The sequence below is a fragment of the Melospiza georgiana genome, chromosome 24, assembly GCF_028018845.1.
Source record: "Melospiza georgiana isolate bMelGeo1 chromosome 24, bMelGeo1.pri, whole genome shotgun sequence".
NCBI lineage: Eukaryota > Metazoa > Chordata > Aves > Passeriformes > Passerellidae > Melospiza > Melospiza georgiana.
In genome coordinates, this window is record NC_080453.1 from 9,629,081 (window position 1) to 9,656,385 (window position 27,305).

At 56.4% G+C, this 27,305-nt stretch overlaps 3 protein-coding genes across 4 annotated transcripts; all 3 read right to left on the minus strand.

Annotated features, from left to right (window-relative positions):
• Positions 1-442: 442 nt before the first annotated feature.
• Positions 443-2,157, minus strand: LOC131093095 (transcription elongation factor A protein 3-like). The gene is made up of 4 exons (XM_058040128.1): positions 2,008-2,157; positions 1,340-1,486; positions 1,191-1,262; positions 443-1,053 (listed from the first exon to the last, which is right to left on the minus strand). The coding sequence occupies exons 1-4, from the start codon at positions 2,131-2,133 to the stop codon at positions 1,045-1,047; spliced, it is 354 nt and encodes a 117-aa protein (XP_057896111.1). The 5' UTR covers positions 2,134-2,157; the 3' UTR covers positions 443-1,044.
• A 23-nt stretch (positions 2,158-2,180) lies between these two features.
• LOC131093072 (transcription elongation factor A protein 3-like) lies at positions 2,181-6,776 on the minus strand. Its single transcript, XM_058040076.1, has 11 exons — positions 5,466-6,776; positions 5,258-5,363; positions 4,779-4,944; positions 4,459-4,527; positions 4,185-4,253; positions 3,985-4,059; positions 3,633-3,710; positions 3,380-3,534; positions 2,980-3,087; positions 2,699-2,777; positions 2,181-2,298 (listed from the first exon to the last, which is right to left on the minus strand). Exons 1-11 carry the CDS (start codon positions 5,484-5,486, stop codon positions 2,181-2,183), a joined length of 1,044 nt encoding a protein of 347 aa, XP_057896059.1. The 5' UTR covers positions 5,487-6,776.
• Positions 6,777-6,942: 166 nt separating this feature from the next.
• Positions 6,943-25,096, minus strand: ASAP3 (ArfGAP with SH3 domain, ankyrin repeat and PH domain 3). Of its 2 annotated transcripts, none has more exons than XM_058040126.1 (26): positions 24,889-25,096; positions 21,059-21,131; positions 20,550-20,695; positions 18,985-19,059; positions 18,811-18,860; positions 18,423-18,549; positions 16,359-16,444; positions 15,515-15,590; positions 15,305-15,391; positions 14,948-15,057; positions 14,647-14,716; positions 14,024-14,111; positions 13,470-13,518; positions 13,194-13,381; positions 12,945-13,078; positions 12,443-12,537; positions 11,999-12,179; positions 11,581-11,666; positions 11,358-11,473; positions 11,201-11,268; positions 10,921-11,028; positions 10,564-10,807; positions 10,203-10,476; positions 9,571-9,715; positions 9,301-9,423; positions 6,943-7,103 (listed from the first exon to the last, which is right to left on the minus strand). In XM_058040126.1, the coding sequence occupies exons 1-26, from the start codon at positions 25,009-25,011 to the stop codon at positions 6,966-6,968; spliced, it is 3,060 nt and encodes a 1,019-aa protein (XP_057896109.1). In that variant the 5' UTR covers positions 25,012-25,096; the 3' UTR covers positions 6,943-6,965. The 2 variants fall into 2 exon arrangements, with proteins under 2 accessions (XP_057896109.1, XP_057896110.1); XM_058040127.1 differs by lacking the exon at positions 6,943-7,103 and adding an exon at positions 8,096-9,032.
• Positions 25,097-27,305: the final 2,209 nt, after the last annotated feature.

Genomic DNA, 27,305 nt, shown 5'->3' on the forward strand with positions numbered 1-27,305 from the left:
GCTCCCTTCACACCTCAAGGTCACACTGATGTTTTATTCATTCCCTACAATCTGTTATATTCCTTAATTGCAGCCACACACACTGTCACAAGTGTAAATAATTGCCTTGGAGGCTCATTAATCACTTCAGAGTGTTAACAAGCACCACAGCCCAGAGAGCTCTTTCAGAGGGCTTAAGGGTGGTGGGGACCCCCCAAACACAGAGGGTTTAGCACCCATGTCTGGGTACAAATGCCACGGCCTGTGAAAAAATTCACACCTCAGGCCAAGATTTAAAAATTAATGATCGGTTAATTAACAGCTTCACTGTCCTTCTCTGCTCTCACACTCTGGCTCACACAAGCATGGGAGCAGCACTCTCCACGACCCTGAGGCTCAAGCTGGAGAGCTATAAACTCGAGACAGACATCCCAAACCAATCTTAAGAAACAGTCAATGCTGCAGAGATAGTTCACACCTTTATTACTCTGGCTGGAAGGGTTCTTCCTTGCTCCTCTCCCTGCCATCCTTCCTTCTTTCCTGGGCCATGGTGCCTTCAAGCCAGGATGGATGGTCCATTTGTCAAAGACCAGAGGGGCACAGTGGCATCCCAACAGCATGTGGACATGCTGCACCCACCCTGTCCCCTCCATGTCTCTCCCCTCCCTCCGTGTGCACTTAGGTGAGGAAGAAGGTGTTTGGGTTATGACCTGGCCCTCTGCCACCCTCAGCTCCCAGGCACAGCCCCATGTCCACGGAACAATGTCTCTCCTGCCCCCAAACCAGGAATGAGTCTGTTTCCAGTGGGATCCCAGCACATGCCAATCAAAGGGCAGGAATTTGCAGGGAAGAACCATTGAATTCACAGGGACCTTCTTGAGTGAACTTGACATTGCCGGAGGCCAGGTCCCCAGGATGTTTGAAGGAGCCCAGTGCAAGGGTACAAAGAGCTGGTGCTTAGGGACTGGGGTCACCCTGATCCCTCCTCCCCAACCCAGCTGCCCAATGTGGTGTCACAGCATCTTGTCTTGCACCATGTTCCCTCCAGCCCAATCGCCAGCCACATCAGCAGAACTGCAGGAGAAGCAGAGCCCAGAACAGGTGATAAGCCCTCAGCCAGCACCCAAAGCACTCCTTCAGGGGGCTCTGCTACCCCTGAAGGCTAGGAAAGGGGTGGGTTACCCAGAGCCTCTCCCCAGATAGTCACAGACCTTCCAGCGGTTCCCACACTCGTTGCACAGCACAAACGTTGTCATGGGCTCATCGGCGCTGCGCGTCTGTACCTGGGGTGGAGCAGCACTGCCTCAGTGAGACCCTTACAGCCCCCCCGAGGCAAGCTCCCCTGCAGACCAGGCCTGACCTGGTTGTACGTGCAGTTCTTCTTCTTGCATTTGCCACACTGGAAGAGGTCGGTGACGGTGCCGCCTGTCTTGGCCATCTGGTGCTCCCGGATGGCCTCCTGGGTCATGGCATTCCGCAGCTTCTTCAGCTCATCACTGGCCATCTCCTGCCACCAGCATTGGCCCACATGGGTCAGTGTGGCCATGGCTCTGCTCACATCCAAGTACCACAGTCCAACACCTTCCCCATCCTCTCCCAAAACAGGATTAATCCTGCTGTCTGTGCATGCTGGAGGGCTTAAACCCATACTGATGAAAAAATCATTCCATCTTCAAACTAAAACTGCTGTCTGCAGGGATCTGTCTCCCCACAGGGGAAACTGGGCTTCCGAGGAGCCTGATTTGTGGACTGTGGCTGAGGAGGACAAATGGGGACACTCCAGCCTGATTCCTGCCAGTGAGACATCCCACAGCCAGATCTGTGTTAGGCTGGGGGTCTGCAGGGCTTTAAGGGGACCTAGCAGTGCCAGCTTTCTCCTAATGCTCCCCATGTCTCATTCAGCACTGGAGTGGGACAGGGATGTGCTGGGACATCCCCACTGTGCACAGCAGCAAGCCAAGACCCAGCTCTTGGGCACCACAGAGGAAGAGATCCAGGGGCATCAGCCCCATGCACCCCAGTGCCCACCTCAGCAGTCATGCGGGCGATGAGGCTGGGCTCAATGGCCCCGCACAGCACATTCCTGCGCAGCCCAGGGTTCTTGGGGTCCTTCAGGTTGCTGATCCTGCTCCGCACCCGGTTGCGATACTTCATGTCTGTGCTCTTCAGCTCCTGGAAGATATGTGGGGTCCGTCAAAGAATCAACACAGGGAGATGGGGGATGCCAGCTTGGTGCTGCTGTCACCAGGGCCAATGGTCACGTGGAGGTGGCTGATCTCAGTGGGGCTTTCCTCCCTGCGGGAAGTGTCCCATCCTTGGCTTTAAGAGGACGAAGCACAGCTTCAGATGTGGGGAGGAAAATGACTTTCCACTACCTTGGAATGTCTAACATCCAGGCAAGGCTATGGGGCACAGGGACTATCACCAAGCCCTGTGCTGGGACAAAAGCTCATGATGCAGAGGACTCTGTCTACTCCCTCCTCCCAAAGAATATGAGTATGGACGGGTTGGTGTAGCAGCTTTGGGCACAGAGTCTGGGAGGCACCAAAAAGGGCACTCAGGAGGTGAACCACCCTGGCGTTGGTCCTGGTCTCAGTGGGCTGCCAGGAGAACCCCAAGCCTTGAGTTGGCGGTGGGCAGAGGTGGCTCCATCCCTTCCAGCATGGCACAGCCTGGACACTGTGACAGACTGGTTCTAGCAGGAGACACAGGCACCTACAGCAGGCTCATGGGAAAAGCTTTGGCTGGGTTTGGATTTATTTCCCCAGGGATGAAGGCAGGCCCCTGACCAGAGGGGACTGGGGAGGACACACAGACCCCTGGACAAAGGCATGTGCTCAGAAGCTTTGCTCAGCATCAGCTTCAGCCTTAGCCTCAGCATCCTCTCACTGAGGTCTGGGCTCCCTCTGCAGGCAACGAGCAAGGCAGAGTCTGTCACCCTCTGTCCTTGTCCCTGTCACCCTCTGTCCTGTCCCCAGCAGCACTCTTGAGCCCACGTACATCCCCCCCCAGCAGGTGAAGCCTGGGGACCCCTAGGCTCCCAAAGGATATGGTCTTCAATCTCCGATGCCATCTTCTCGCAGTTAACACCGAACTCCTTGTAGTCGTCTAAAGGGTAGAGAGGTTAAGGGGTGACTTTCAGGTGGGAAACCAGCCACAGGTCTCACTGTACCTCCCCCAGAAAATCTCACCTCTCCCCCAGTACTTGCCCCAGACCCTCTATCTCTAAAATACCTAGTTTTACCCATCTTGAACCTTACCAAGATGCATCCTCACATCCAACCCCCTTATCAGAGACCCTACCAACCTTTTCTTTCCTTTGGGGCTGAATGCTCCTATTTGGACTGTCCCATAGGAGAAATAGCCCAGTGTAGGGTCCAGCACCCCCAGAACTGCTCACCGTCCATGTGCAGTGCAGCTGTCAACATCTCAATGCACTTGTCCCGCACCGAGTCCCCTGTGAGGTAGCAGGGGGCCAGGAAGCAGGGGCTGGCAGAGAAGGAGGGGCTGCTGGGCATTCGCGGCACCTCAGGCTTGGCCTTGCTGCTGTTGGCTCTGCAGGGGCACACGGAGGGGCACGGGCAGGTGGCAGGGTCCTGGTACAGCTGCAGGGACCTGCCGGGGTCCTTGGAAGTGGAGTGGGTCTCTCTTACCTTTCCTCCTTGCTGTCACTGGAGTTTCTCTGGGAGCTGGTGGGAGCTGGAGAGAGGCTGGTGCCCACAGAGGCTCTCCTGGGAGTGGCATGAAACAGGACAGTGGGGATGACACCAGAGACGGGGCAGGCAGGACAGGGGCAGGGACTGGTGGCAGGACCTCAGGCATCAGCACATCGATGAGAGCGCTCGCTCGGAAGCCAACAGGAATCTCCATTTGCTCCTCCCAGGAAATGTCTCAGTGCTGTGGCAGGATCAGGGCTCCCAGCCACTTCTCACCCCCTCCATGTTCTCCATGTTCATGGAGACCCTAAAAGCATCCCCAGGCTGCCCAGGGACACCCTCTCCTTACCTCTCCCCTGACAGTCTCTTCTGTGTGGAGGAAGAGGAGGAGACAGTTGAGGACCTGGAGTCAGCAGAGGCTCTCCTGGCAGGACAAGCCCCATGTCAGAGGGCAGTAGCTGGGACAAGTGATGGGTCCACACCCCAAGCACAACCCAGTGAGGGGCCAGGGTCTTGCCTCTCCCATCCTCATGCAGCCCCAGGACCCACCTCTCTTTCTTGCCATCCAGAGGTGATTTCTTGGAGGATGCAGTGGGGCTCCTGCCATCACTGGACTCTCTTCACCATGGCCCAAAGGAAGGGAGAGAAGCTCTCAGCAAACCCAGCATACTCTGGCAACCTGTGAGCTGGATCCTGTCCATCTGCATCCCCCATCCCTGAACCCCCCCCGCCCCCCCCCCCCAGGCTGCCAGCAAAGCCTCCTCTGGGTTGGCAGTGCCTGGCAGAGCCTGGCGTGAGGGTCGGGGCATCCTTCAGCAGGTACCTCTCCGGGCTGGAATCAGCAGAGTGGCCCTGGGTGGTGGTGGCAAGGGAGTCACACTTGCTGGGCTTCCTAGAGATAAGAGAGAGCACGGGTCAGATAAGCACTGTCCAAAATGACCTAGTTATAGAGAAGGGAAAATAGAAAATATCCACTTCTCCCTCCTCCAAAATCAGCCCTGGTGCTGTCTCAGAGGCAGTTTGGTCTCCAGAGGTGCTGCCAGCATCCATGGGTAGGCAGAGATGGATAAACTCCTAAAGACCAAGCAGAGGGTGGTCTCATATTGGCCCTGGTGTCCCCCAACAGCAGGCAGGAGCCCTAACCTCTCCTTGTACTTCTCCCTGTGCTTCTCAGCTGTATTCTTGCTGTGCTTCACCCCTTCACTGGGGCAGCTGGAAACATCCAGCTCCTTCTTCTTCTCCTTGTCTCCATCTGTGTCCTTCTCCTTCTTCTTATCTGCATACTTCTCTTTTTTTGTGGTGGTGGACTCTGTGGGAAGGATTTGGGCGTCACAGTCACAGCCCAAACCAGCATAGGGCACCTGCAGAGTTGCATCCTGAGGTGGGGAATGATTGTGGAGATGCTCAGCCCTTGGTGGGGCACGCATTGATTTACACCACTCTATCCCAGAGTGAAAACAAGCCTTTGGAAAATCTGAGTTACAGGTTATAGGAGCCTGCATGTCCTGGCTCTGGACTGATTCCACTCCATCCCCCCAGAAAGCATTGGGGCTTGAGGTGCAGGGATGGCTCAGGGAGGATTGAGATTTGGGGGGTTCTCGTCTCCCTCCAGCATCGCTCACCCAGAAGCCGCTTCCAGTTTTTGATGAGGATTTTGGCTGAGGCCGCCACCTCTTCATCTGAGCAGTGTTTCCGCACTGAGTTCACAGCCACTCCAATCCGTGTGGTCTGGGGACACACACCGGGAACACATCCTTAGGGATGCGGTGGCTGGCACAAGGCACAGGACAAGCTACCCCATGGGGTGTCCCCCCACCCAAACCCCCTCACCTGGAGTAGCTGGATGGTCATGGTGTAGCCAGTAAGAGACTTGAGCAGATCCAGTGCCCCTTCCTACAGCAGGGAGAAGCCACAGGAGCCCTTGAGGAGGCACCAGGCAGCACCAGAAAGGGCATGACAGGACAACCCAAAGCAGCCCTGGGCAGCTCCCTGGGATTGCCTGACCTCTCACACCGATAGAAAAGTCCCACACCCAAATCCTCCTGGATCATCCCAGCCCCAGGTCACATCTCCAGCTGGATAGCATGAGCTTTTCTTAAAACTTGGGAAAACCCCCATCTGCAAGAAAAATCTGGGCTGGTGGGACTTAGGGACAGCTGGGGGATTTCCCAATGTCCCCTGCTCAGGGGTGTGAAGGTCCATGGGACACATCCTGGTACCCTGCAGTGGCAGCTGAGATAACGATAGTCCAGCACAGAGCCTTCCTCCTCCTCACTGTCTTTCTCCTCCTCCTCATCCTTGGTATTTTTGGAACCCCAGCAGCAGACACCAGCTCCCAGGTATCCCCCTCCAGGGACACTGTTCCCTGGAGTCCCACCAGGAGGGGCTGGATCAGATCCCCCCAGTTTGAGGGGTGTAGGGACATTCCTGTGTTGTAGGTGGACCCTGGCTCTGTCCCATCCCAAAGTGTAGCAAGAGAAGTATGGAACACCCCTGTCCCTTGACCCCTGGGTAATTCCTGGCACCAAGCAGAGCCACGGGATGTGGTTTGATACCAAGCGTTGGCATCCCAAAAAGCCACCAGATCCATGGAGACGGCAGTGCTGCCCCCCCAGCCAGGAGCCTGCACCTTGTCAGGGCAAAGGCCAGTGGAAACAGTCAAATATTAACTCTGAGAGCTGGGCTTGGCACATGTAACAGGCTCACCAGGATCCTCACTTGGCACAAGGGTGGCAAGGCTGGATCGTGGCTTCCCCAGAGCACAACCACCCAGGAAACAGCGTCTGACCCCTTCCCCTCTCTTTGCATACTTGTGCAACAGGCAGGGCTGTGCCCGAGGGTGTTATATCCCCCAGCCCAGAGCTTTTCCTTGCCTGTACACGAGCCTCTGGCCCTGGCACTGATCAGGTGTTGGTGCACAGGCTGGGGGCCAAACACCTGTCGCCCACAGTCCGGCACTGCCAAGCAGTGTCAAGAGCTGCCACCCATGGGACAAACACCCCTTTCCCCCAAATCCCAGTGTCTGGGAGCAATGGGGCACAGGAGAGTGCCAAATTAGAGGCAAAATTAAATCCCATGGGTGTTGACTATGATGTCCTGAGGCTGGGCTTGGGTGACACGGGCAGCACCCCTTAAACCCACTCAACACCTCCAGGGAAAACGTGAGGGCTGTAAAAAGCAACCCCCCCCCTCCCTGTCCTTTCCCAAGCCACACAACATTTAAACATGCATGTAAACAAGCAAGTGTGTAAATAAGCATGTGTGTAAATATGTACACGTGTAAATTTGTATGTTTAAATATGCGCACATGCCCCGAGGAGCTCAGCCACCTTACCGTGCTTTTCCTGGCCACCATCTTATCCAATTTTTTGGCAATCCGGACCAGCTCCTCAGCGGGCCCCATGGCGGGGGCTCCAGCGGAGCAGGACACTGGCTGTGGACACAGCTGGGCACTGCTGACATGGGGTCCTGGGCAGCGGGGTGGGAGGGAGCAGAGAGGAGGGGAAAAGGGGGAAAGGGACAGGAAGGGAAGAGAAGGGAAGGGAGAGAAAGCAGAAAGGAGGTGGGGCTGTCCCGGCCAGTTATAAACTCCTGCCAGGAAAGCAAAATAGCACGGGGGAGGGCTAAATATAGTCGAGAGCCACGGCTGCAGGAGCGGAGGAGGCGCGCCCTGGGGCGCTCGCGGCCGTGGGGAGTCCGGGCAGGCACAGGGCCCGGGATGGGGCTTGGCCATCGGCATGGCTGAGGTTGGGAATCCTCAGGGGCACGGGTACAGTGTGCCGCAGGCTCTGTTTTTCCCAAAGCTGATCCAGCAGCAAGAGCCCTGGGGGAATAATCTTTATACTCCATGCATTGGAATGTTCCAATATATGTGGAATTCCACTATACAGGAATAGTTCTTATACTGGAGTACTCCACATATTGGAGTATTTTGGTACTGAGAATACCCCATCCCTGGAAATGTCCAAGGTCAGGATGGACAGGCTTGGAGCAACCCGCCTGGTCTAGAGGAAGGTGTCCCCCCTACATTGGGGTGGACGGAACGATCTTTAAGGCCCCTTCCAACATTCCGTGATTGTGCGATGACAAATGACACGCTGCAGTCTTTGAAGCACAGCATAGGTGGTGCGCCAGCAGAGCCAGTTGATAGTGTGCCAGCCTGGGGCAGGAGCAGGAGCCCCTCAGGCCTGGCTGGACAGGCAGCAATACGGGGCACAAGCCACTGGGATTTGTAGGTGGCAACAACCTTGCCATCCTTGCTTGTCCCTGCTCCAGCACGCACATGGGGGGGCTGTAGTATGAGCATCCTGCTCTGGATCCATGTCCCAGCTAGCCCCACAGGGCTGCCCCCAAGGGTGATCACACATGCCAGGGACTGGGAGCCTTGGGAACACATCAGCAGCATCACCATGCTGGGGATGGCAGGGCAGGGGTTGTACCCCCCAACACACTCCCAGGTGCTTAAAAAATGATGGTTTATTAGAAATCAGACAGAAAAGACTTTAAAAAAGACTTTTTTTGAGATGAAGCATCTGACACAGAAATGAGAAGGGTAAAGCAAGGGGGTATGGAGGCAGGTGGCTCCCAGGGGACACTGCTACAGGGGTTTGCAGGTCCTAGAAAAAGTTGCAAAACCCCCTCTGAGACCCCCCCCCCCCCAGGGAAGGGGCAGTGATTGAGGGACATGGGGCAGGGGCTCTGTGGTAGCACCTGAAACATCCCCTGCCCTCCAAATCAAGGAATGGCATTTTGCTATCAGTTTTGGAGAAGCTTTGCAGCATCCTTGAACTCCACCAGTCCAGGCAGCTCCCAGAACCTGGGGTGGGGGATGGACACAAAAAAAAACCCCTCTCCTATTTCTTGCCCATCCCAAAGGCTTCACAGTTGGGGTACAGAAGGAGGCTGGTGGTCCATGGCTGCCCCAGGATGAGGAGGAGGCTTCATGACTACCTGGCAGAGGGTAGGGGATACCAAATACAGCTCCCCCATCCCAAATTCCTTGCAGAGAAGGAAGAAGAAAACCCAAGTGATGGGCAGAGACCACAGGAATGACAGAAGAGCAGCGGGACCAGGGGCTGGCACAGAAACTTCAGCCCACCAGTGCAGCAAGCATGCCCATTCTCTGCTCCTCAGCCCCCCACTGCTGCCATCCATGGACGGTTTTCCCAGTGCAGGGGATCTCAGGGCCCCCTTGGAGGGCAGTGGTCTCATGCCAGGATCCTGGGCACATGTCCCTTTGGCCTGGCTCTACCAAGCCCCTAGCAGGGAGCTGGCTCTACTCCCAGTCAATGGGACAGTGACAAATGGGCCACCCCCAAACGGTCAGTCTTGCAAGAGGTGGACGAAGCTGGCAGGGAAGACTCCAGTACGGGAGCCATCACCCTCGATGAAGCCAACCTGGGGGTGCAGAAAGAGGGTTCAGGGGAGTGCAAGTCTCATCTTGAGATATCAGCCCCAGAACTTCTTCCCTGCTCAATTCCAACAGGCATTTAGAGAGGCAAAGCTGTGGTGACACATCAGCGGAGCCCTCCTAGCCCTCCTTCATGCATACATGGGGCAGAAATTCCCCATCTGTGCCCCCCCAGAAAAACCCAGCCTCCTTCAGAAAAGAACTGGAGGGGGGAAAGGACCAGGACCAGCAGCTGCCCATGCCATGCTGACTCACCCAGATCTGCTCGTCCTCCTCCCGTGTCACCACGATGACCTCCCCCTTGGAGAAGGTCAGCTCTCGTGCCTTGTCTCCCTTGCAGTCAGCCACTGCCTTTACTCGCTTCTGCCTCCTCTTGGCCTGAAATGGGATCAAAAGGGGGTGAGATACCCCCCGAAGCCATCCAAAAGGTGGCAACAGGGATAGGACCCCCTGATCACTCCATCTGCCACCCCAGGATAAGAGGAGCCAGGACACTTGGGGATGCAGAGGAGGATTTGCACCTACCGGAGCAAATCTTCTGGGCATGGGCACAGGGGGCAGCTTGCTGACAGCAGGGTCCTCAGGGCCACCAGGGCTCTGGGGGGACCCAGCTGATCCCATTTTGCCCACCATGCCACCAATGCGCCGGTACGAGCGGGTGCTCTCTGAGCTGTGGGTGACAGTGGGAACAGTGTCATCCCCCTGTCTGCTGTTGCTTTCCCCCACCCTGTTCTCCATCCTGTGAGGTCTCAGGGAGGTTAGGGCTTCCCCCATGGGACCTGGATCTCACCCACAGCCCCCTTGCTGCTGATGAAAAGGGTCCCCAGCACCCAAACTCCCTCAAATGAGCCCATCCCACCACATTTTCCCAAAGGAGAGAAAAAATACGTATGATAACTGGCAGAGGATCTTGGTGTCCTCCCAAATAATCTGCATCATTGTCTCCAAGGACAACCCAGCATCCCCATAGCTGCCCTTGTCTCCTGCATCCCAGGGTCACCATCAGCTTCTTTGGAGATCCCAGAGGGTGGGGACCCTTTTGCTTCACAGCGATTCTCCATGCCCATGGGGGTGGCAGAGGTTGAAGTTCACCCACCAGCACCATACAATGATCTCCCAAAACCAAGTGCAACCCCAGTCTGGAGCAGGGTCCCTACCCAAACTTGACAGGGGGGATGTCAGGGACTGTGCTGCCTGGCAGGGGCTGTGTGGGTGGGGGACTCAGCTCTGGCCCCCGCCGACTGCTGCTCGTGTCCGTCTCGGAGCGGGTTTCCCAGTAGGCTGCCCACTGGCTCTCGGTGGGGCTGCGGGTGCTAGGAGTGCCATCCAGGGCACCCGTGCTGCTGGCACAGGGCAGGCTGTGTGGTGCTGCTGCCTCCGCTGGCCCAGACCAGTGGGGATCCGATGCCTGCCGGGGCAGTTCAGGGCGCTCTGGGGGGACACACGCAATGGGGAGAACAAACTTGGTCTCTGGGGGAAGGCACAGCCCCACCATGATGACCTCCTCCTCCAACTCACCGGTGGGGCTGTGGCTGGGTTTGGGGCGAGAGCTGCCCCGCGTAGGGTTTTTGAGGGGCAGTGGCGGGGGGATCTCCTCGCTGTGAGCCCGGCGGGGCGCCGTGCGCGAGGGCACCAGGATGCTCTCGTAGGTCTTGTTGGTGATGTCCATTCCCATGCAGCTCCAGCGGGTCTGGGGGCAGGCAGGCAGCGGGCTGGCGGCCAGTGGTGATGTGCCCTTGAAGGAGCGCTGGAGGGGGCTCACCTGGGGGTACACACACAGCTCCAGGGATGTCCCGCGGCCACCAGCCCCCCAAAAGGGTGTGCACTCCCACAGCTCCCTTACTGGGGATGTGGAGGCCCCACATCCCACAGTACCTTCTCCTCCAGCTCATCCTCACTGTCATAGGGCAACTCTGATAGGGGCTCCCAGTCATAGTCCACATGGATCTGCAGAGATAGCTTCCCTGCCTGCGCCTGCTCCAGCTGTCAGAGGGACAGGGCAGGTCAGGAGGATCTAGGCATGGGGCAGCCCACAGGGGTCTCGGCACTGGAGGGACACGTTCCAAAAGCCCCCCACCTTCATGCCAGTCCTCCTCAGGCACTTGATCCCTTCTCCCCACTCTGAGCTTCTCCCCCATTCCTCCATCCCACCTACCAGCTCCTCACACTCGCTGTACTTCAGCCTCCTCGCCACATCCAGAGCTGTCTCGCCTGCCGCATTCACTGCCCAAGGGACAAAAGGGGGACAAATCCAATTTGCAGCCTTACCACTCCCACCAAAGAACCCCAAAACCTCTGTCCCAAGCTTATACCTGTGGTGAAGGTGGCTTTCCCTTTCAGGAGCAGCTTGAGGCAGTTGGGCTGGTTATAGAGTGCACCGTAGTGCAAGGCCGTGTTCCCATTCTGTGTCACTCGGTCCAGCGTTCCCCTGTGCAGGGCCAACAGCAGGAAAGTCAAGGCTTTGATACAAGCACCCTGTACATTCCTCCCGTGAGAGAGAGGGGCAGGGAACACTGGGAGCCCTTGGGGACACACCCATTCTGAATGATGAAGTCCACCAAGGGAAGGGATGATCTGTCGGCATGGCGTACGGCCACGTGCAGCGGCAGCTCGCCTGCATCCTGCCAAGAGATGGGAGGGAGAGATGACCCTGAGAGTGCTCATCTTTCCTCAGGAAAAAGTGAAAAGAAGTACTGGATCCAAGAATGCTCATCTTCCCCCCTGAATGAAGGGAAAAGGAGTGCTGGACACATGTATGCTCATCTCCCAAGATATGGAAGGGAGAGGAGAGCTAGCCTCAACAATACTTCATCTCCTGTGTGTAGGAGAAAAGAAAGCTGGACCTAAGGATGCTCACCTTCCAACCAGCATATCCCTTCCCAAAGCCCAAGGCACCCCAGAGAACAGCCACCCAGAGAGGGAAAATCCATTCCCTGTTGGGTGCAGGCCTCACCTGACCCTCAGGGCTGGCCAGGGGCTTGGTCAGGTCATGCCCCTCGGCAAAGGCCTTGAGCAGGGCCAGGAGGTCACGGGCTTGAATGGCTTCCCAGAGGCCGTGGGGGTTGTCCTGGCTGCTTTTCTGCACGTAGCGTCGCTCCATGTACTTGGCCATGATGTATTCCTTGCGCGCAGCCCTGCCAGAAGGGGGGCTTAGATGGGCATGGAGACGGGCTGTGGAGCCCTGTGCTCCTGCCTCCTCCTGAAGCCTCAGGATCAAGGGTAAGTCTCCAAAGAGGTGCAGATCCCCAACCACAATCCAGCAATGACACCAGGATGCCTCATCCAAGAGCTGTCTTAGATGGGCAAAGGCAGCAAGGGGACAAGAACAGAGCACACACCATGCACTCCTTTTCCTTCTCCTCCTCTTCTTCCCAGCACACCCAAGTCCCTGACTCACATATCACTGCTGGCTGAAGGCTTGGGACAGTCCTGTGTGGGTAGTGCGGCCTCCATGATCTCATTGAAACGAGTGTTCCCAATGCTAACAGCCAGCTAGGGAGAGAGGAGAAAAGAGGGACATAAACCCTCCTGGTCACACTCACACTGTTCCAGCCAGATCCCATCCCAGAAGGAAGGAATCCATTGGATCCATCCAGGGCTTTCCCAGAGCAGCATCTTTGCCAGGATGATGCTCTTTTACGGCAGTGGAAATCTATTTTAGGAGGCAGAAAATCCTGGGGAGCTGCCAGCAGCCCCTTGCTTAGCAAACAGCTTTGCAGAGCCCCCCTTGCCCACACCACTGCACTGGGGAAACTGAGGCAAGTTTGCAAGCCCTGGAGCAAACTGGGGACAGATGGGATGGAGAAGAAGAAATTAACCCTGTGTCACAGGAGGTTTGGGACACACAGAGAGTGGTTCCCAGGGTGCCAGGAGATCTCTGGGCTCAGAAAGCAGCTTACCAGCAGCTCAGAGGTGCTGAGAACATCCAGAGTGAGGGACTGGATGCGGGAATAATGCACACCCAGCTCCCGATGGATGCCAGAGCACTCGATGCACGTCAGGATGCCAAGGTTGGTAGAGAGCCACGTGGGATCTGCAGTGGGAGCGGCGCGGGGCTCAGCGGCATGCCCAGCCCCCAAAGACGCTGCGACCCCCATGAACCCTGACTCACACCCAGGGCGGGGGGGACACTCCAGGCCCTGACATACCTGGGGCACCGCAGTCACAACACTGCTTGTTTCCTGGCATGTTCTTCACCTCACTGATAACCAGCCTGGTGAGCTCCTGCATGCCGCCGTCCACCCCAGTGCCTGCTGCCACCCCGCCACTGCCCCCATCCCCCTTGAAGGCATTGCTCAGGGCTTCATCCTTGCTGTTCTGCAGCACTGAGACCCACCTGGGCAGGAGGGAGGAGGAAGAGGAGGATGAGGAAGGCAGAGCAGGATCTGGCATGTCAAGGAGGAGGGATGGGCTGTGGCACTTACACAACACACTCTTGCTCATCCTCTGCTTGGAAGTGATATGTCCTGTTGTCTGTAGGGATGGGGAGAGAAGAGAGAAGGTGAAAGGAGAGAAGCTGTGTCTGCCACATCCCTTGAATTGTTTAAGCTTGGACAGGGCTTGGAGCAATCTGGTCTAGTGGAAGATATCCCTGCCCACAGTGCAGGGGTGGAACAAAACAGTCTTTAAGGCTACTTCCAATCTAAACCATTCTAGGATTCTGTGGTCTAGGGATGCTGAGGAATAAGCTGAAATCTCTTCAAAGGAGCTGCTTAATTACAAATTAAATCACTGCACATCACTCTCCCATCACCTGAGCCCTGTCACAATCTCTTTTTGTCTCAGCTTTCTAGCACTCACTGGATTGGTCCTTCATCTGTAAAGACAGCCAGGAAGACACCCAGAGCCAGATTAAAGAGGGTGACACTGTGTTTCAGAGGGAAAACCCACTCCAAAAAGGGAAAGGTCCCACCAAAGCCTCCACCTCCAGGTCAAACACCTCACACCCCAGTCACTGCACCTCATCCCAGGTACTCACGTGTCACCAGGTCAAAGCATTTTTTCTCCTCGGCATGGGGCCGCACCTGGCAGGTGAGGAGGTTCAGCTTCACAGGGGGACGGTTTATCTGCAGGGTGAGAGGACCGAGGTGGGTTAAAGGACCAGGAATGAATGGGATGGGCATCACCATCTCCAGGGGCAACTGTGGTGGTACAACCACCACCACAGATGGTTTCTCTCGGGATAACCATGCCAATTAGACCCTGTCTGACTCATTTCAGAAGAACAGGAACCCTTTGCAGAAGAACACGGCACCAAGAGGGGCCTCTGCCCCTCCTGCAGTTTCCAGCCTGCACCGCCAGGGGGCAGCCCTTCCCTCCCAACCAGCCCGTCCCCTTTGGGTTCGTCTGGACCCGCATTGTCCGTCTGTCTGTCCCCACCAGGATCGCCTCCTCTCCCATGGACAGACACGGGGCACCACCCTGGGACCCCTGTCAGATACAGGGGACTTTCTTTGAACAGTCCAGTCTCATCCTGCATTGATTTTTAAGCCAGGCAGATTTGTGATCAGTTTTGGCAAAATTAAACCTGAAATCCAATGGACATTAAGCCCCAAAGGGTGCACAAAAAAGGGTCAGGTCTGCAGCCCCCACGCTCCCCACCGTGCTGTGGGAGATGGTCAGGCAGCCATACTTCACACCACACTTCCTCTTCTGCCACACTTTGCGGATCCTGAGAAGAAGGAAGAGGAGGAGTGAGGATTGCACAGCTGCAATCACCCACATCCACATCCCAAACCAGCCATGCAGAGGCCTGATGGGAGTTCTGGACATGGGGTTATGCTTTTTCTAACTCATAGAATACTAAATGTCCTGTGAGCTGGATTTCAGCTCTAGACCTCCCACGAGCACTGACAATATCAGGACGAAGGCAAGAGCTCTCCGGGATAACACTCATCCTCACCCATCACTCTTCTTGTACAGGAATCCTGACTTCTCTGTCCCATACTGCTTGTTGCCTTGGTGCTGATGGATACTGTAGCCGCTGCCAGAGTTCTTCCTGTTCAAGTTTTCCTGAAAAAAAGACAATAAAAAAGCAAAGTGAGAGGCACAGAGGTGGCTGCTGCCCCAGGTGACCTTGTCCTTACAGGGGTGCAGTGTGTCCAGAAGATGCCAGACAGCCCCATGCCCTCCTAGCATCCAAATGTCTCCAGGTCCCTGGAGAAGTTAACCCAGCTCCCCTCTCCCAAACTAACCCCAGCGTACCCAGCACCTCCCAATGCTCCTTCCCAGCTCTTCCCTGCCCATCCTGCAGTCTCACCTCCTTGTTCTCCAGCTGCAGGATGTTGCGGAGGGAATCACGGGTCTGCGTGAGCTGCTTCACCTCCTCCTCCTGTGCTTGGCGCAGCTGCGGAGGGAGCAGCTGCCCTCAGGGCTGCCCTCAGCACAGGTGCTGGCCAGGGCTGGCACGGGGATGGGGGCATCCCGGGGGACAGGCTGAGGGCACTGCACGGCAGCGTGAAGGCCTTACCGCATGCAGGGACACGGCGAGCTTCTCAATGAAGGGGTAGAGATTCTGGGCAGCCTTCCAGCCATCTTGGAAGAAACTGGGTGTTTGTTGAGGGTGATTAAGATGCAGATGAGGAAGATGGAGGAAAAAAGAGGGTTTTTAGAGAAATTGTGGCAGGAGATCATGGCGATCCCCTCCCTGGTACTTGCTTTGTGGCTCCCTGGCTACGGGGATCTGGAGAGAGCCCAGCAAAGGCCAAGCCTAGCCCATGGGGTTTGGATACCCCAAATATTTGGGAGGTCTGGCATGCAGGATTGGCCTCTTGCTTAATCCCAGCTCAACTCACTGGGGAGCAGTGCTGCCAAAAGCCACATTCTGGGGGGTCCCTGGGTCACAGTCCCAGTCAAAGACATGCTTTTGACCACCACGACAGTCTCAAACTGCCTCAGTTTCCCCACTTCAGAGCTGCAGGAGATGATGACTCCCACACACTGCTATTCCAGCCCCACGGAGCAACGGGAAAGGCAAGGGGATGTGGATCCTCACTCCAAACACTCTTGTTACAAGCCCCATGGCTAAAGCCAGAGCTGCTCAGCTGAGCTCATCCCTGGAAATCTATCCAGAAACCAAATAATCAGATACATCTCAAGCCAATGCCCCTCCCACTGCCCCATGGACACGTTTACAGCTTCTCAAGACAACAAAGCACATTTCAACTCCCCAGAGAAAACTGAGAAGTGATGGGCTCTGCCCAGTATCTCCACTAACAGCTTTATGGCTCTGGGATGAGAGCAGAAGACCCCAGACCCTCAGGGGACCACCCAAGGGTGACAATCAGCCCCATCTTGACCCAGGTGGCACCTACTTGTGCTGAGCATGGAAAAACTTGATGAGGCTCTGCAGGAAATCTGGTCCCTGCTTCATCTGAGACTCTCTGGCTTTTAGCAGGTACTGGAGGGGGAGAAAACACCTGGTTAGGTGACAGAGACAAGGACCAGCTGAGAATAACCCAGAGGAAAGAGCAAGAGCCTGCCTAGCCCTTGATTCCCTTCCCAGCACAGGGAGGAAGGTTAAAACACTGGCTGGGTTTCAAGAAGTCAAGTCATGATGTTGGATTTGAAGGCAGCTCGCTGGGGACCACCCTCAAAAACCTGGCTCTGGAAGTCCTCCAAGACATGGAAAGTTCAAGGACTGAGGCAGGCCTCCAGGCTTTCCAGCCAAGCATGCTTCTCCCACTGCTCATTACTTCTGGAGTTAATAAATAACCAAAACTCAAGGCTGCTTGTGAAGGAAAGAAAAAACACAACAAAAAAGGCCAAATGTTTTTGAAGGTATGGCCCTTTTATTCCCAAAAAATCAGATTCCAAGAAGTGAGCACCTGCAGCACACCAGCACTGGAGGTCTGCTGGGGTGCCTCGTGGGATGGGGAATTTCAGCTTTATGCATCAAACCCATCCATCAGCTGTAAGCAGGGAAGGAAACACACTGACTCTAGCTCACCCTAAGTAAAAGAAGGAGGGGAAGAGATTTTCCCCTGCAAGCTCCTCTCCAGCTGCTGGAATGGTTTTGAATGGGGAGTGAGGGGAGGCAGCCCTGAGCTGTGGGGGTTTTCCAGGGTGAGACAGAGCTCCTGGAATGGAGCCTCCCCATGCCCCAGGCACTGCAGACACCCTGAGGGGTCACGGGACTGGGCACGGCTGTTGAAGTGCTCCATGACAGCTGGAGAGGCCAAGTCAACGTCAGGGAGCACGTCCCACATAGAAAAGGCCACGTGTGCCCAGCTCCTGTGGGATGTCCCTGCCCTGCCACCCACATCCCACGGTGACAGTGGCAGCAGAGCATCCCAGGCAGCGGTGGCTGGGACCTGCGAACAAAGGGATGCTCCCAGCAGCCCTGGGCCCATGTCCAACTGCTCCCACAGCCCTGAGGGTGTGAAATGGCCCACAATGAGGAGACACCACCACTCCATGGAGTGAAACAGGACCCTGGAAGTAGCAAAACCAACTTTCCAATAAACCTGTGTGCATCATATGGGCCCCCAGCCCCCCAGAAGAACTGCCCTCCCATTTCCAGGGCCAATGCTGGCAGCTCTCATGCATGCAGAAACACGGGTGCACATGCCCTGCTCCAGCTCCCACCTCTCCATGTGCTGTTATTTATCCCACAGTGGAGCTATTCAAGGGAGTGACTCATCTGGCCGCGTCCCAGCTCCGAGGCAGGCACAGCCTCCTACCCACAACCCCTGTTCTTTGCTGGGCAGGCATGGGGCGGCACCTCAGGAACATCCCATGGCAGACTTGTTTCCTGCTCTGCCACCCTGCAAGTCTATGGGGCTGCTGAGTGTCTGGAGCCAGGACACTTGGGTTCCTCATTGCTGCAGGGCTTTGAAATTGAGTCTTCTTCATTTATTCCAATCTGACCTCTTGAGCCTGGACTGCAAGGACCCAGAATTGACAAGGATCTGGGGTGACTTGTGACCTCCTTCATCAAAGCCAGGAGCAGTTTTGAGGATAGGCAAAAACCACAAAGGCAACCTCACGGATGTTAGCCAAAAAGCTTACTTTTTACCCAAATGCCACCCAAGGAAGGGTAGGAGTGGAGCTGGGGGGACATGGAAGGAACCCCGAGGCCACCCTTGTGGGGCACCATGGGTGCCATTTGGAGCTGCATCCCACAGGGACCTCAGTAGGGAGATGGGATGGCATGGCATGGCATGGCATGGAGATTCCCGAGCTGGGACTATGCTGGGGCACAGGGAGCAGGGGACAGACAAGGGTCCCCCACAGCACACAGGTGGGGCTGCTTTGGTGTCAGATACTGGGAGAGGCTCTGATGTCCCTGCACAGCTTCTAGCAGAGAGGGCCCCTGTGCCCCCTGGGACTCTGTTCCTGGTGGGACAAGTCCCCAGTCCCCTTGGCACAGCCCCCACCTCAGACATGTGGAGCTGCAAGAGCCGCCGCTCCTTCTGCATGTCCTCGACCACCTCCGCTGCTGCTGGCTCAGCCTGGATGACCCCGGCCACGCGGGCTCGTTCCTTCTCCTTCTCCATCTTTCCCCTGTGGAATGGGATGAAGGTGGGCTGGGGACATCCCTGCTCTGAGGGGTGTCCCATGCAGGAGGCTACAGTGGGGATGGGAGAAGGAGAAACATCTCCAGGCCCTCTCCAGCCCCTCTCCCTTTCCCCTTTGGGAAAAGCTGGACCAGAACCCTCTCCATGACAGACTGGCACCATTGGTGCCTGGCTCCAGTCCAGGGACAAAACACCTTTCTGCAGAGTGGGATTAGGTAGATTTTGCCAGAGGCAGCATGCTACTTACACTTTGGTCTCATAATCCTTCCAGGCCTTTTCAATCTGCTTCTTGGAATCCTGTGGCAAAGGAAAAAGGGGGTGGCAGCAGTCAGGGAAAGCAAAAGAGCCGGTGGCACTAAATGGGCCAAGAGGTCTCACTGCAGAATGTCACCAAATGAGTGACCCTGGGGACAGGACTTACCAGGCGGCCATCCTTCAGCTGCCCCTTCAACAGGCTGTCCAGGGGGAAGGACACGATGTTATTCAGGTTCTGCACCTGCAGAAGGTAGACATAGGGCCATCCCACGGTGAGGGAAGTCAGGGAGCTGGAGCCCCAGGTCTTCCCCAGTGCCAGGGACCTCCCCCCCAACTCTGTCACTGCCCCAGGAAGGGTTAAAGAGGCTGGAGGGTGGCTGAATCCAGGATCCTGGCAGAGGGCACGCCGGGGCTTGTTGGAACTGGCTGCAAGATGTCTGACGAATGTGGCCCTTCCCACAAACCACACCAGCAGCACAGCTGCCGAAAACAAAGCTGTCTTCCCCCACTGACACCTCATCCCTGTCCCCGCTCCTGTCTCCAGCAACCAGCAGCACGACCAGCCCCTCCATGGTCCTGTGATACAAAGAGCTCACCCATGTCAAAGGGTCTTCCCAAAATGGCTCCATTTTTTGGGATCTGGGGATAGCAGTGCAGCCACTACTACCCCTACCAGTGCTGTGCAGGGGTCTGTGGTGGGGACATGGGAGCCCTCTGCTGTCCTGGCCTCCATCCATGCAGCCCATGGAGCAGCACCCCATTTTAGAGCTGTGAGAGAAGCTCCAGCACCCACATGGGACTTCCCCAGTGTACCCAGATTTCTTGTAAAGGGTTTTGGTCCTCTGCAGCACCTGAGGAGAAAGCCAGCCCCAGGGCACAGGACCACCCCCAAACCAGGGGTAATGGGGTACTCCAGGGAGACTCTAGGAGGGGAAACAGCTTTTTAGATCTGGTTTTGGCACAGAACTCACTCAGCATCATTTGGGGCAGGAGGTGGAGACCCTCAGAACTGGTCCAACTCCTCCATCAGGATAGTTCTGCAGAGCTCTACTGGAGCATGGGAGTCCAGCAGGCTATGACAGCCAGGATGGGGAAGGGGAGGAGGAGGGAGGCCCAGATTGGGGTAACTGGGAGAGGAACACACAAAAAATCTGAAATTCTTGCTGGGGGAAGGGCAGCAGAAATCAATTTCCTCTTTAAGCAGAGCCAGGGGCCAAAAACACCCTTTGGAGAGGGGGATTTGAAAGTGAACAGAGAGGGGGTGACATGGGACCCCCCCAGGGATTTGCTGCTGGGCATGCACGAAGCCAGCTCCATTCAGGACCTGAGTTTTCCATCGGAGCCATTCCTGGCCCGGCTCACAGCCGCCTCTGCCTGCTCCCCATGGCCCCACTGTGCAGCCCAGCATGGCTTTGATTTACTCTTGGCAAGCAAGATCAGAGATGCAATTGATGTGAGAAAAAAACAGAAAGCAAGAAAAAAGGGAAAAATGAAAATAGCAGCCCCAGCTTCCCATTAGATCCCAGTGTCAATGGCCCCAGGGGGCTGGGAGTGAGCTATAAATCCAGTAACGAGGGTATCAGATGGTCTGAGAGCACTGGGAATATGTCCCTGAGCCCAAGGTAGGAGGTAGGGATTGCTGCATGTGGTGGAGGGCAGCTAAATTGGAAGGAGGGGAGCTGCACTGTTTGGTGGGGGATTCCAAATCCAAGTGGATGTGGGACAGCTCACCAGGTTCTTGAAGAGTGCAGTGACCTCACGGGTGAAGACCGCCAGGTTTAGGAAGCCGGTAGAGAGCTCATGGTTGTTCTGGGAGAGGTGGTTGTTGCCAAAGTTCTCCAGGGCCTCACTGTACTGTTCTTCATTCTCCACGTGGGCTGTATGGAGAGACACCAAAGAGGGACATGCAGTGACCCTGCAGCACCCAACACATTAGGGGCACACCATCTCTCCAACCCCTTCTAACAGAGCTGGCCCAATCCTAATGCAGGACAGCAGCAGTGCCACAAAAAACCTCCTTAAGGTTCTCAATTTTTCCTTTTCATATATATTTCAGACAGTTTTTTGCATCTAAGCAAATTATCAGGTCATATCGTGTGGTTCCACCAGCAGCTAGCATCCACCTCCTTACTTTTTTTGGGTTTGCCCGGTTGTGACCATTGCTGGTGGAGGATGGGGCTATCACACAACCACAGCCCCATGCTCTGGGAATGCCCATCATCTCCCTAAGCCCAACTCACTGAGCCCGGAGATGTGAATAGCTTTCACATATTTCCTGATCCTCTGGAGCACAGCTTGGTCCCCATCCAGGCTCTGCAATAGCAAAGAGAGAAAACAAATGGAGCTCATTAGCCAAGCATGGCTGCCACTCCCCCAGCCCAGCTGGCCTTTGGAAAGGCTGCAACTCTACTGTGCAGATGTGTGGGGTGCAATCCAAGCTCCCAGGGCTGGGAAAGGAGCTGGAGGCATCCTGGGATGCTGGAACCACAGCGTCCAGCCGGTCTCCTGCCAGGGCTGTAATCCCAATAGCTTTGCTGCCAAGCAGGGCTTTGGCTGGCTACAGAGAGGAGGGTTTGAGCAAGACAGTAGGAGGAGGTAAGAGGCTCTTTGGATCCCAGCAGCTTCTATTAAGCATAGAAAGCTTAATAGAAAGCCAGCCTTGCTGGGTCTTGCAGGGACTGTTTCAACCAAGGAGGAGTTGAAGCATCATGTATCACATAAGCCCATCCCCATGGCTCAGAACCAGGCGAGATGTGTGAGGGTGCTCAGCTCTCACAGGACCCACATCCTGCTGATGGGGACCTAAGTCCCATAAACCCTTGCGCTGATTGTGTGCTAAACCACAACAATCCCACAACGAGCAATGTGTCTTTCCAAACCCCCCCAGCTCATGCATGATCTTGCCCCATAGTCCCCAGCACCATGAGTCTCCCTGCAGCCCCATCACTCAGATCCTGCTCTAGTTTGCAGCTCTCCCCATCCTCCCATCTCTTCCTATCTGTATAGCTCTGATTTGCCCCCTAAGCACCACAACAAATTCAACCCCACCAAGCCCTGTGACAAACTCACCCCATGCAACCCAAGGGCAAAGGGCTGTGGTGCTGCCAGCACAAGCATCTGAGCACACGCTGGCCCCGGCATCAGGAAAGGGTTAAGGGTGGCTTGGCTGCAGGTACCAGAGCCATGATAACAGGCTGGAAATATTTAGAGGGCGTGAACAGCAGAAAGGGCAGGGATGAAACCTCGGAGGAATTACAATAAAGAGGCTCTCTCTCTGCTTGAGCTCTGTTGAAGGTTTTCGGGCTGATGTCAAGGCTGATTTCCTGACAGCAGGGTCAGCCCAACTTCAGCACTGCTCTGTCAGATGGGATGCTGCCAGGATGAACTGGCTTGGAGCAGACTGGGGTTGAGGTGGGAGCCAAAGCCCCTGCTCAGGAGTCTTGCAATGCATCTACAGAGGGGAGAATGTTGGGGTGCACCAAAGCCCCTCATGGCCCATCTCTGTGTCACATCCAGATGCACCAAACTCTCCAGAGCAGAGATATTCCCTGCCTCTGGGGGAACTTGGGGCTGGATGCCTGGATGCTCCAGGCTTGCAAACCTGGCAGAGTCTTAGGAAGGGGAAACTGAGGTAGCAGTAGCATGAGATGCTTTGGAAGCATCACTGGGAAAATGTGGGAAGACACTCCTTTCAAGTGTCCAGGATGGAGCAGCTCATCCTGGTGCCAGCTCACAGGTACTGGATGCAGAATGCAGAGCTGGTGCAGAGCAGGGATTATCCAGGGAAGGACACAAGGGCTTTCAGGAAGGGATCTGTGCATCTACCAATGGGCACAGGGCAAGCAGAGACAAGTATTTGGGTGGTTAACACAGAGGGAATCACTGTACAGTGCTGCTGGCACCTGCAGGCAGCACTGGCATCCCCAATGTACCAGACTGGCTGCTGGGAACACAGTCCTTGGCTGCTCAGGAGTGGAGGAGCAGAGATGTCTGGAGCCCCCAATGGCATCCATCATCCCCCAGGCCCAGCTCGAGTGCTTCTGGTCAGGGGGCAGCTGAGGACATCGGCATAACAGGGATGTCAGCAGGAGGAATTCCCCATGGGATGGAGGAAGGGATGAATGCATACCTGCACCACAGCTAGCTGGGCTTGCAGCTGAGGGACCTCAGGCAGGATGCTCAATGGAGGCCATTCTTCTCCCTCCTCCGCTGCTGCCGGCTCGTGCTACCCAGCGAAGGAGCCGCCGCGGGTGCCAGAGCCAGGGTGCCAAGCTGTCAGGCCAGGAGCAGTATGTGGCACTGCCCTGGGGGACAGGGCGAGCTGGGAGCTCATCTGCCAGCAGCCTCTGCCATGTCACCCTGCCCTAGCCCAGAGGTACCCAGTCCCCTCTGATGTGCACACAGCACCAACCACCAAGGGCTGGATTCAGCCTTCCAAGCCCACTCCAGAGACCTCAGGCTCTGTCTCTGCAGCAGCCCCAGGGATCCTGAAGTCCCACAAACCCCAGGGAGAGGACCCTCTTTAATCCCAGCAGGTAAACTGAGGCACAAAGTAGCTCTGGGCAATATCAGGATGTCTCCTTAGTGTTGAGCAGCAATCTCCAGTCCTCTCCCTGCTCACTCCTGCCCCTGATTTGAGAACAGCTCCTATCTTGGGTGCAGGTGGCCATGCTTTGTCCCAGGGTCCTGGTGGGATGTAGCCATCCCTTCCCATTCAGCAGTCACTGGAGTTCGACCAGCATCCTTCGCTCCCTCCTGCTCACCAAGCCACCTGCCAGTATTTGGGGTGGTGACAGGGTGGGTTATGGCTCGGTTTGGTCACAGAGCGTCTCTCCCCTCCTGCAGTGATCCCCAAATCCGCCACTGATTATCCCCCTTGCCTCATGCTATCACCATGTTGCAGCTCCAAAGATAGCAGGAAGCTGGTTTGCTCAGATTTCCCTTCTCCCCTCGTGCTAGGACCAGGGGCATGCCAAAGGTCTAGCAGGAGGTTGGCCTCCTCTCCAGACCCTCTAGTGGCATGGAGGGTTCAGCCCTGTGCCCTCCATGGCACATATGACACAGCAGTCACAATTCCCAACTATCTCTCATGCTTGCTGGAGCTTTACTAAGCCAATCCCAGAGATTCCCTGTCATTCCCGAGGGACGCATCTCTCCCCATCCCTGCATCCTTAACCACAGCCTCTCCAAGCAGCCAAACAAAAATCCTGCTGCTCCCTCCTCCTTCCCCACTGGGAAGAGGATCCATGATAGTGACCAGCATGTGCTGATGGAGACCAAGATGCTACATGGTGTGTTCCCAGATCGCCAGGCATGGGACACCCATCCCATTGCCCCCAGGTATTCCAGCAGCCCTGGCACTGGGGGCCCCCCACTCCCTGCCAGCTCTGGCTCTCCTTCAAAGTCATTCCTTAGCTAAGAGGAGTTGGCAAAAGCCACAGGACCAGCTGGAAAGTGCCTTTATTCCAGGCGGGAGGAGGATGAAGGCAACCCACTACCTTCACCCTTCCCAAAAAGGCTGCCGATGACTTTGGGGGAAGTTGAAAATACTCCCCAAGGAAGAGACCCCCCGGCGACACCACATCCCATCGGGGCTGGTTCCAGTACAAGAGCTCGATAGTGGACAGAAATGTGGGGCTGATTCTCTGAGGGCATGTCCTGGTCCCCGGGAGGGGCAGGTGGGGATGCTCTGGCCCTACAAATAAGGAAATAGGCCGCCCTGGCCTCGGGGTGATGGGGGATATGTCCTGGCCTCGTGGGGGGGGGGGGGGGGGGGGCACTTGAAGCCTTTGCTCATTTCGACAGGCTTAGCTCCCCATAAAAGTACGATGGGTCTGCTCGGGAGATACAAACGGCCCCCCATCTGAGGGTCCCAAACCACGCATTCAGGATGACCAGCGTAGTCTCGGGATGAAAGGGTGGGCTCTAAAAAACAGAAGACCGAGGGAGGCGCAAGCATCAAGGGACTAGCACCTATTGGTGCGGAGGTGTTCCCAGGCGGGATGCGGGGAATGCTCCCAGGCGGGATGCGCAGTCTGACCCCCCGACCACACCCCCCGGCCTCGCTCACCTCCTCCAGAGCCCCCACGGCCCCCCGGCACTTCTGCATCTTGGAGGCAAAGGCGGCGGCCGGGGAACCGAGGTCCTCGCTGGCAACGGCCAAGAAGTCGGCCACGCTGAGCTGCTCGGGCATGGTGCGGAGGGCACCGGGGGCTCCGCTCCTCCCCTGCGGAGCGCCCCAGGGTGCCGGCTCAGCCCGGCTCCGCGCACCGCCCCGCGCCGGCAGCCCCGCGCCGCGAGCCCCGCGCCGCGCCTCCCTCCGCCCGCTCCCGCCCTCCGCCGTCACGCGGCGGCCCCGCCCGTCCGCACGTTAAAGGCGAAGAGCAGCGGTGCTCCCCAGGAACTGCTCCAGTGACCCCCGTTCTGGGACGCAGGGAGTGCGGGGTTCCCCCGTGCTCTGGTGGCACGAAGAGAAAACCCTGCGGTTTTTCTTCTGGATCTGCACCGCCAGCCTTGCCTCGGCACCCGCCTTTCCCAGGCACCAGCGTCCCCCTAACGCCAACACCCCCCCTTTCCGAAGCACTCAGCAGCCACCTAACCCAAGCACCCATCTCCGCCCGGAACCCACCTCACCCCAGCACTCACCTCTCCCAGGCACCCCAGCAACCACCTCTGCCCATCTTGGTAGGAGATGGAGACCACACACAGTGATGGTTTAGGATTATGCCCAGTCCGCTCCAAACACCGGTTTAACTGGAGGTCACTCCCACCCTGCCCTTCCTAGGACCGTGAGGGTACAAACCTTAGACAGGGGATAACCACTGGAGCCTTTGGCTTTTTGTCCCGCTGGAGGCAACTTCTTTGTTCCCTCTCCCGTCCCCTCATTTGTCCCACCTCTCAATTGAAGTTGGTGTCCCATTCCTGTTTATTTGCTCTTCATGGAGGATGGGGAAGCCAGGGCACCTCAGGTGCAGGCAATTAGGTGGAACAGACACTGAGCAAATCCCACTGCAGGACTGGGGTTGTGGACAAACTGGAACAGAAAGGGGCAAAAAGCCTCACTGTGACTGGTTTGCCATTAGAGAGGCCAGCATGAGTGCAATGGGGCTTTGCAGACCCCTCCCCATGCCCCTTGCACTGCTCTCCCATGGTGAATCAGACCCTCGACCCTTTTACTGAGCTAGGAGTGGGGCTCAGTAAAACAGGTATGTGCCTACCCAGGACCAGCCCAAGTCCTCCTCTAACACACTGTTACTGAGGTGCTGAGAGGGACTGGGGTACAGGAATAGCCATCACAAGCCTTGGGTGAACAGCTACGCTTGAAAGATTCCAGCTCTCTGGCACCGGCAGGTAGGCGAGCCCACAGTTTGGGGTATCCTCCCCCCGTTTGGGAGCAGCCAACATCTGCCGAGCTCCCAGGACAGCCCTCGGCAGGGCTCTGGCAGGCAGAGGGTTAAAAGGCTGCAGCCCAGGCAGGACTGGAGCAGCAGGGATTTGGGGTAAGAGCCTCGGAGCAGACAGGCAGCCCCCGATCCCCCCGGGTACCTGCGGTCCCTTGGCCGGTGTGGCCCTGCCACCTCCTGGCTGGCCTGGGGACTGCGCGGGCGGGGACAAACCGTCCAGGGGGATCCCCTTTGGCGCGGTGGGACACTCATCCCCACGGGGGATGTGGCCTCTGTGCCCCTCGGCCTGCTCACCTGGCCCGGGGCTCTCCTCCTCCACACCACCAGACTATGCAACGCCAACACGTGCCACGATCCCGGGTACGAGACATCACCAGGTACCATCAGCCATCACCGGGTACCGCCAGAAATCACCCGGGTACTGTTGTATTGTTCTTATTATATTCTTAAAGAGTCCATAGCTTCTGTTCTCTGTAGTGCAATTCCTCGTAGCTTCCAAAGGGGCTCATCCGGGACTCTCGACCCTACCCCTTTTATCCCAGCTATCTTTACAAGCCACAGCTGCTGCCCAACTAAGGACTTCGCAGCTGTGACTCATTTAGAATAGCTAGGACCCACTTATCCAATAATCCAATACATAGGACTCTCACTACATTTCCCCCTTTTTCTATTAGTAACAGATATATATTCAAATACAATATAGATATTCATTAGGACAATATATACATTTCCTCATGACTCAAAGATCCTTGCAGGGTACCACCACATGCCACAGGATATCATCTGCTACCACTGACCATCACTTTGCCACCAGCACTGGTGGCATCCCCAGGTCACAGGAGACACATGGGGAAGGACCTTACATGGACACAGCTCCCCCAGGATCTTGCTTTGCAGACCTCAAATTGGGGTGCACAAGCCCACCCAGCCCCAAGATCCATAGGGAGCTGAACCCCAGCCTTGGTGGGACTTTTCCTACACTCCTGGTTGGAGGGGCTCTAGCTCAGGCAAAAGCTCAATCCAGCCAGATTTGAGCTGGAAATCACCAATCTGAGCAGGTCAGACTCATTCTCCTCACTCCAGT

What these genes read in the sequence shown, in the direction of transcription:
- LOC131093072 (XM_058040076.1), bottom strand. Translation starts at nt 5,486, where the DNA reads ATGACCATCCAGCTACTCCAG. An exon ending in AGTGACAGCAAGGAGGAAAG is followed by an intron (nt 3,535 to 3,632) that starts GTAAGAGAGACC and finishes GTGCCCCTGCAG; the next exon opens with AGCCAACAGCAGCAAGGCCA. An exon ending in TTCACCTGCTGGGGGGGGAT is followed by an intron (nt 2,778 to 2,979) that starts GTACGTGGGCTC and finishes TGTCCTCCCCAG; the next exon opens with TCCCCTCTGGTCAGGGGCCT.
- ASAP3 (XM_058040126.1), bottom strand. Translation starts at nt 25,011, where the DNA reads ATGCCCGAGCAGCTCAGCGTGGCCGACTTCTTGGCCGTTGCCAGCGAG. An exon ending in CTGTACAAGAAGAGTGATGG is followed by an intron (nt 14,717 to 14,947) that starts GTGAGGATGAGT and finishes CCTTCTTCTCAG; the next exon opens with GATCCGCAAAGTGTGGCAGA. An exon ending in GAAAGCCACCTTCACCACAG is followed by an intron (nt 11,269 to 11,357) that starts GTATAAGCTTGG and finishes TCCCTTGGGCAG; the next exon opens with TGAATGCGGCAGGCGAGACA.
- LOC131093095 (XM_058040128.1), bottom strand. Translation starts at nt 2,133, where the DNA reads ATGAAGTATCGCAACCGGGTGCGGAGCAGGATCAGCAACCTGAAGGAC. An exon ending in TCGCCCGCATGACTGCTGAG is followed by an intron (nt 1,487 to 2,007) that starts GTGGGCACTGGG and finishes TGCTGGTGGCAG; the next exon opens with GAGATGGCCAGTGATGAGCT. An exon ending in AGAACTGCACGTACAACCAG is followed by an intron (nt 1,263 to 1,339) that starts GTCAGGCCTGGT and finishes GCTCCACCCCAG; the next exon opens with GTACAGACGCGCAGCGCCGA.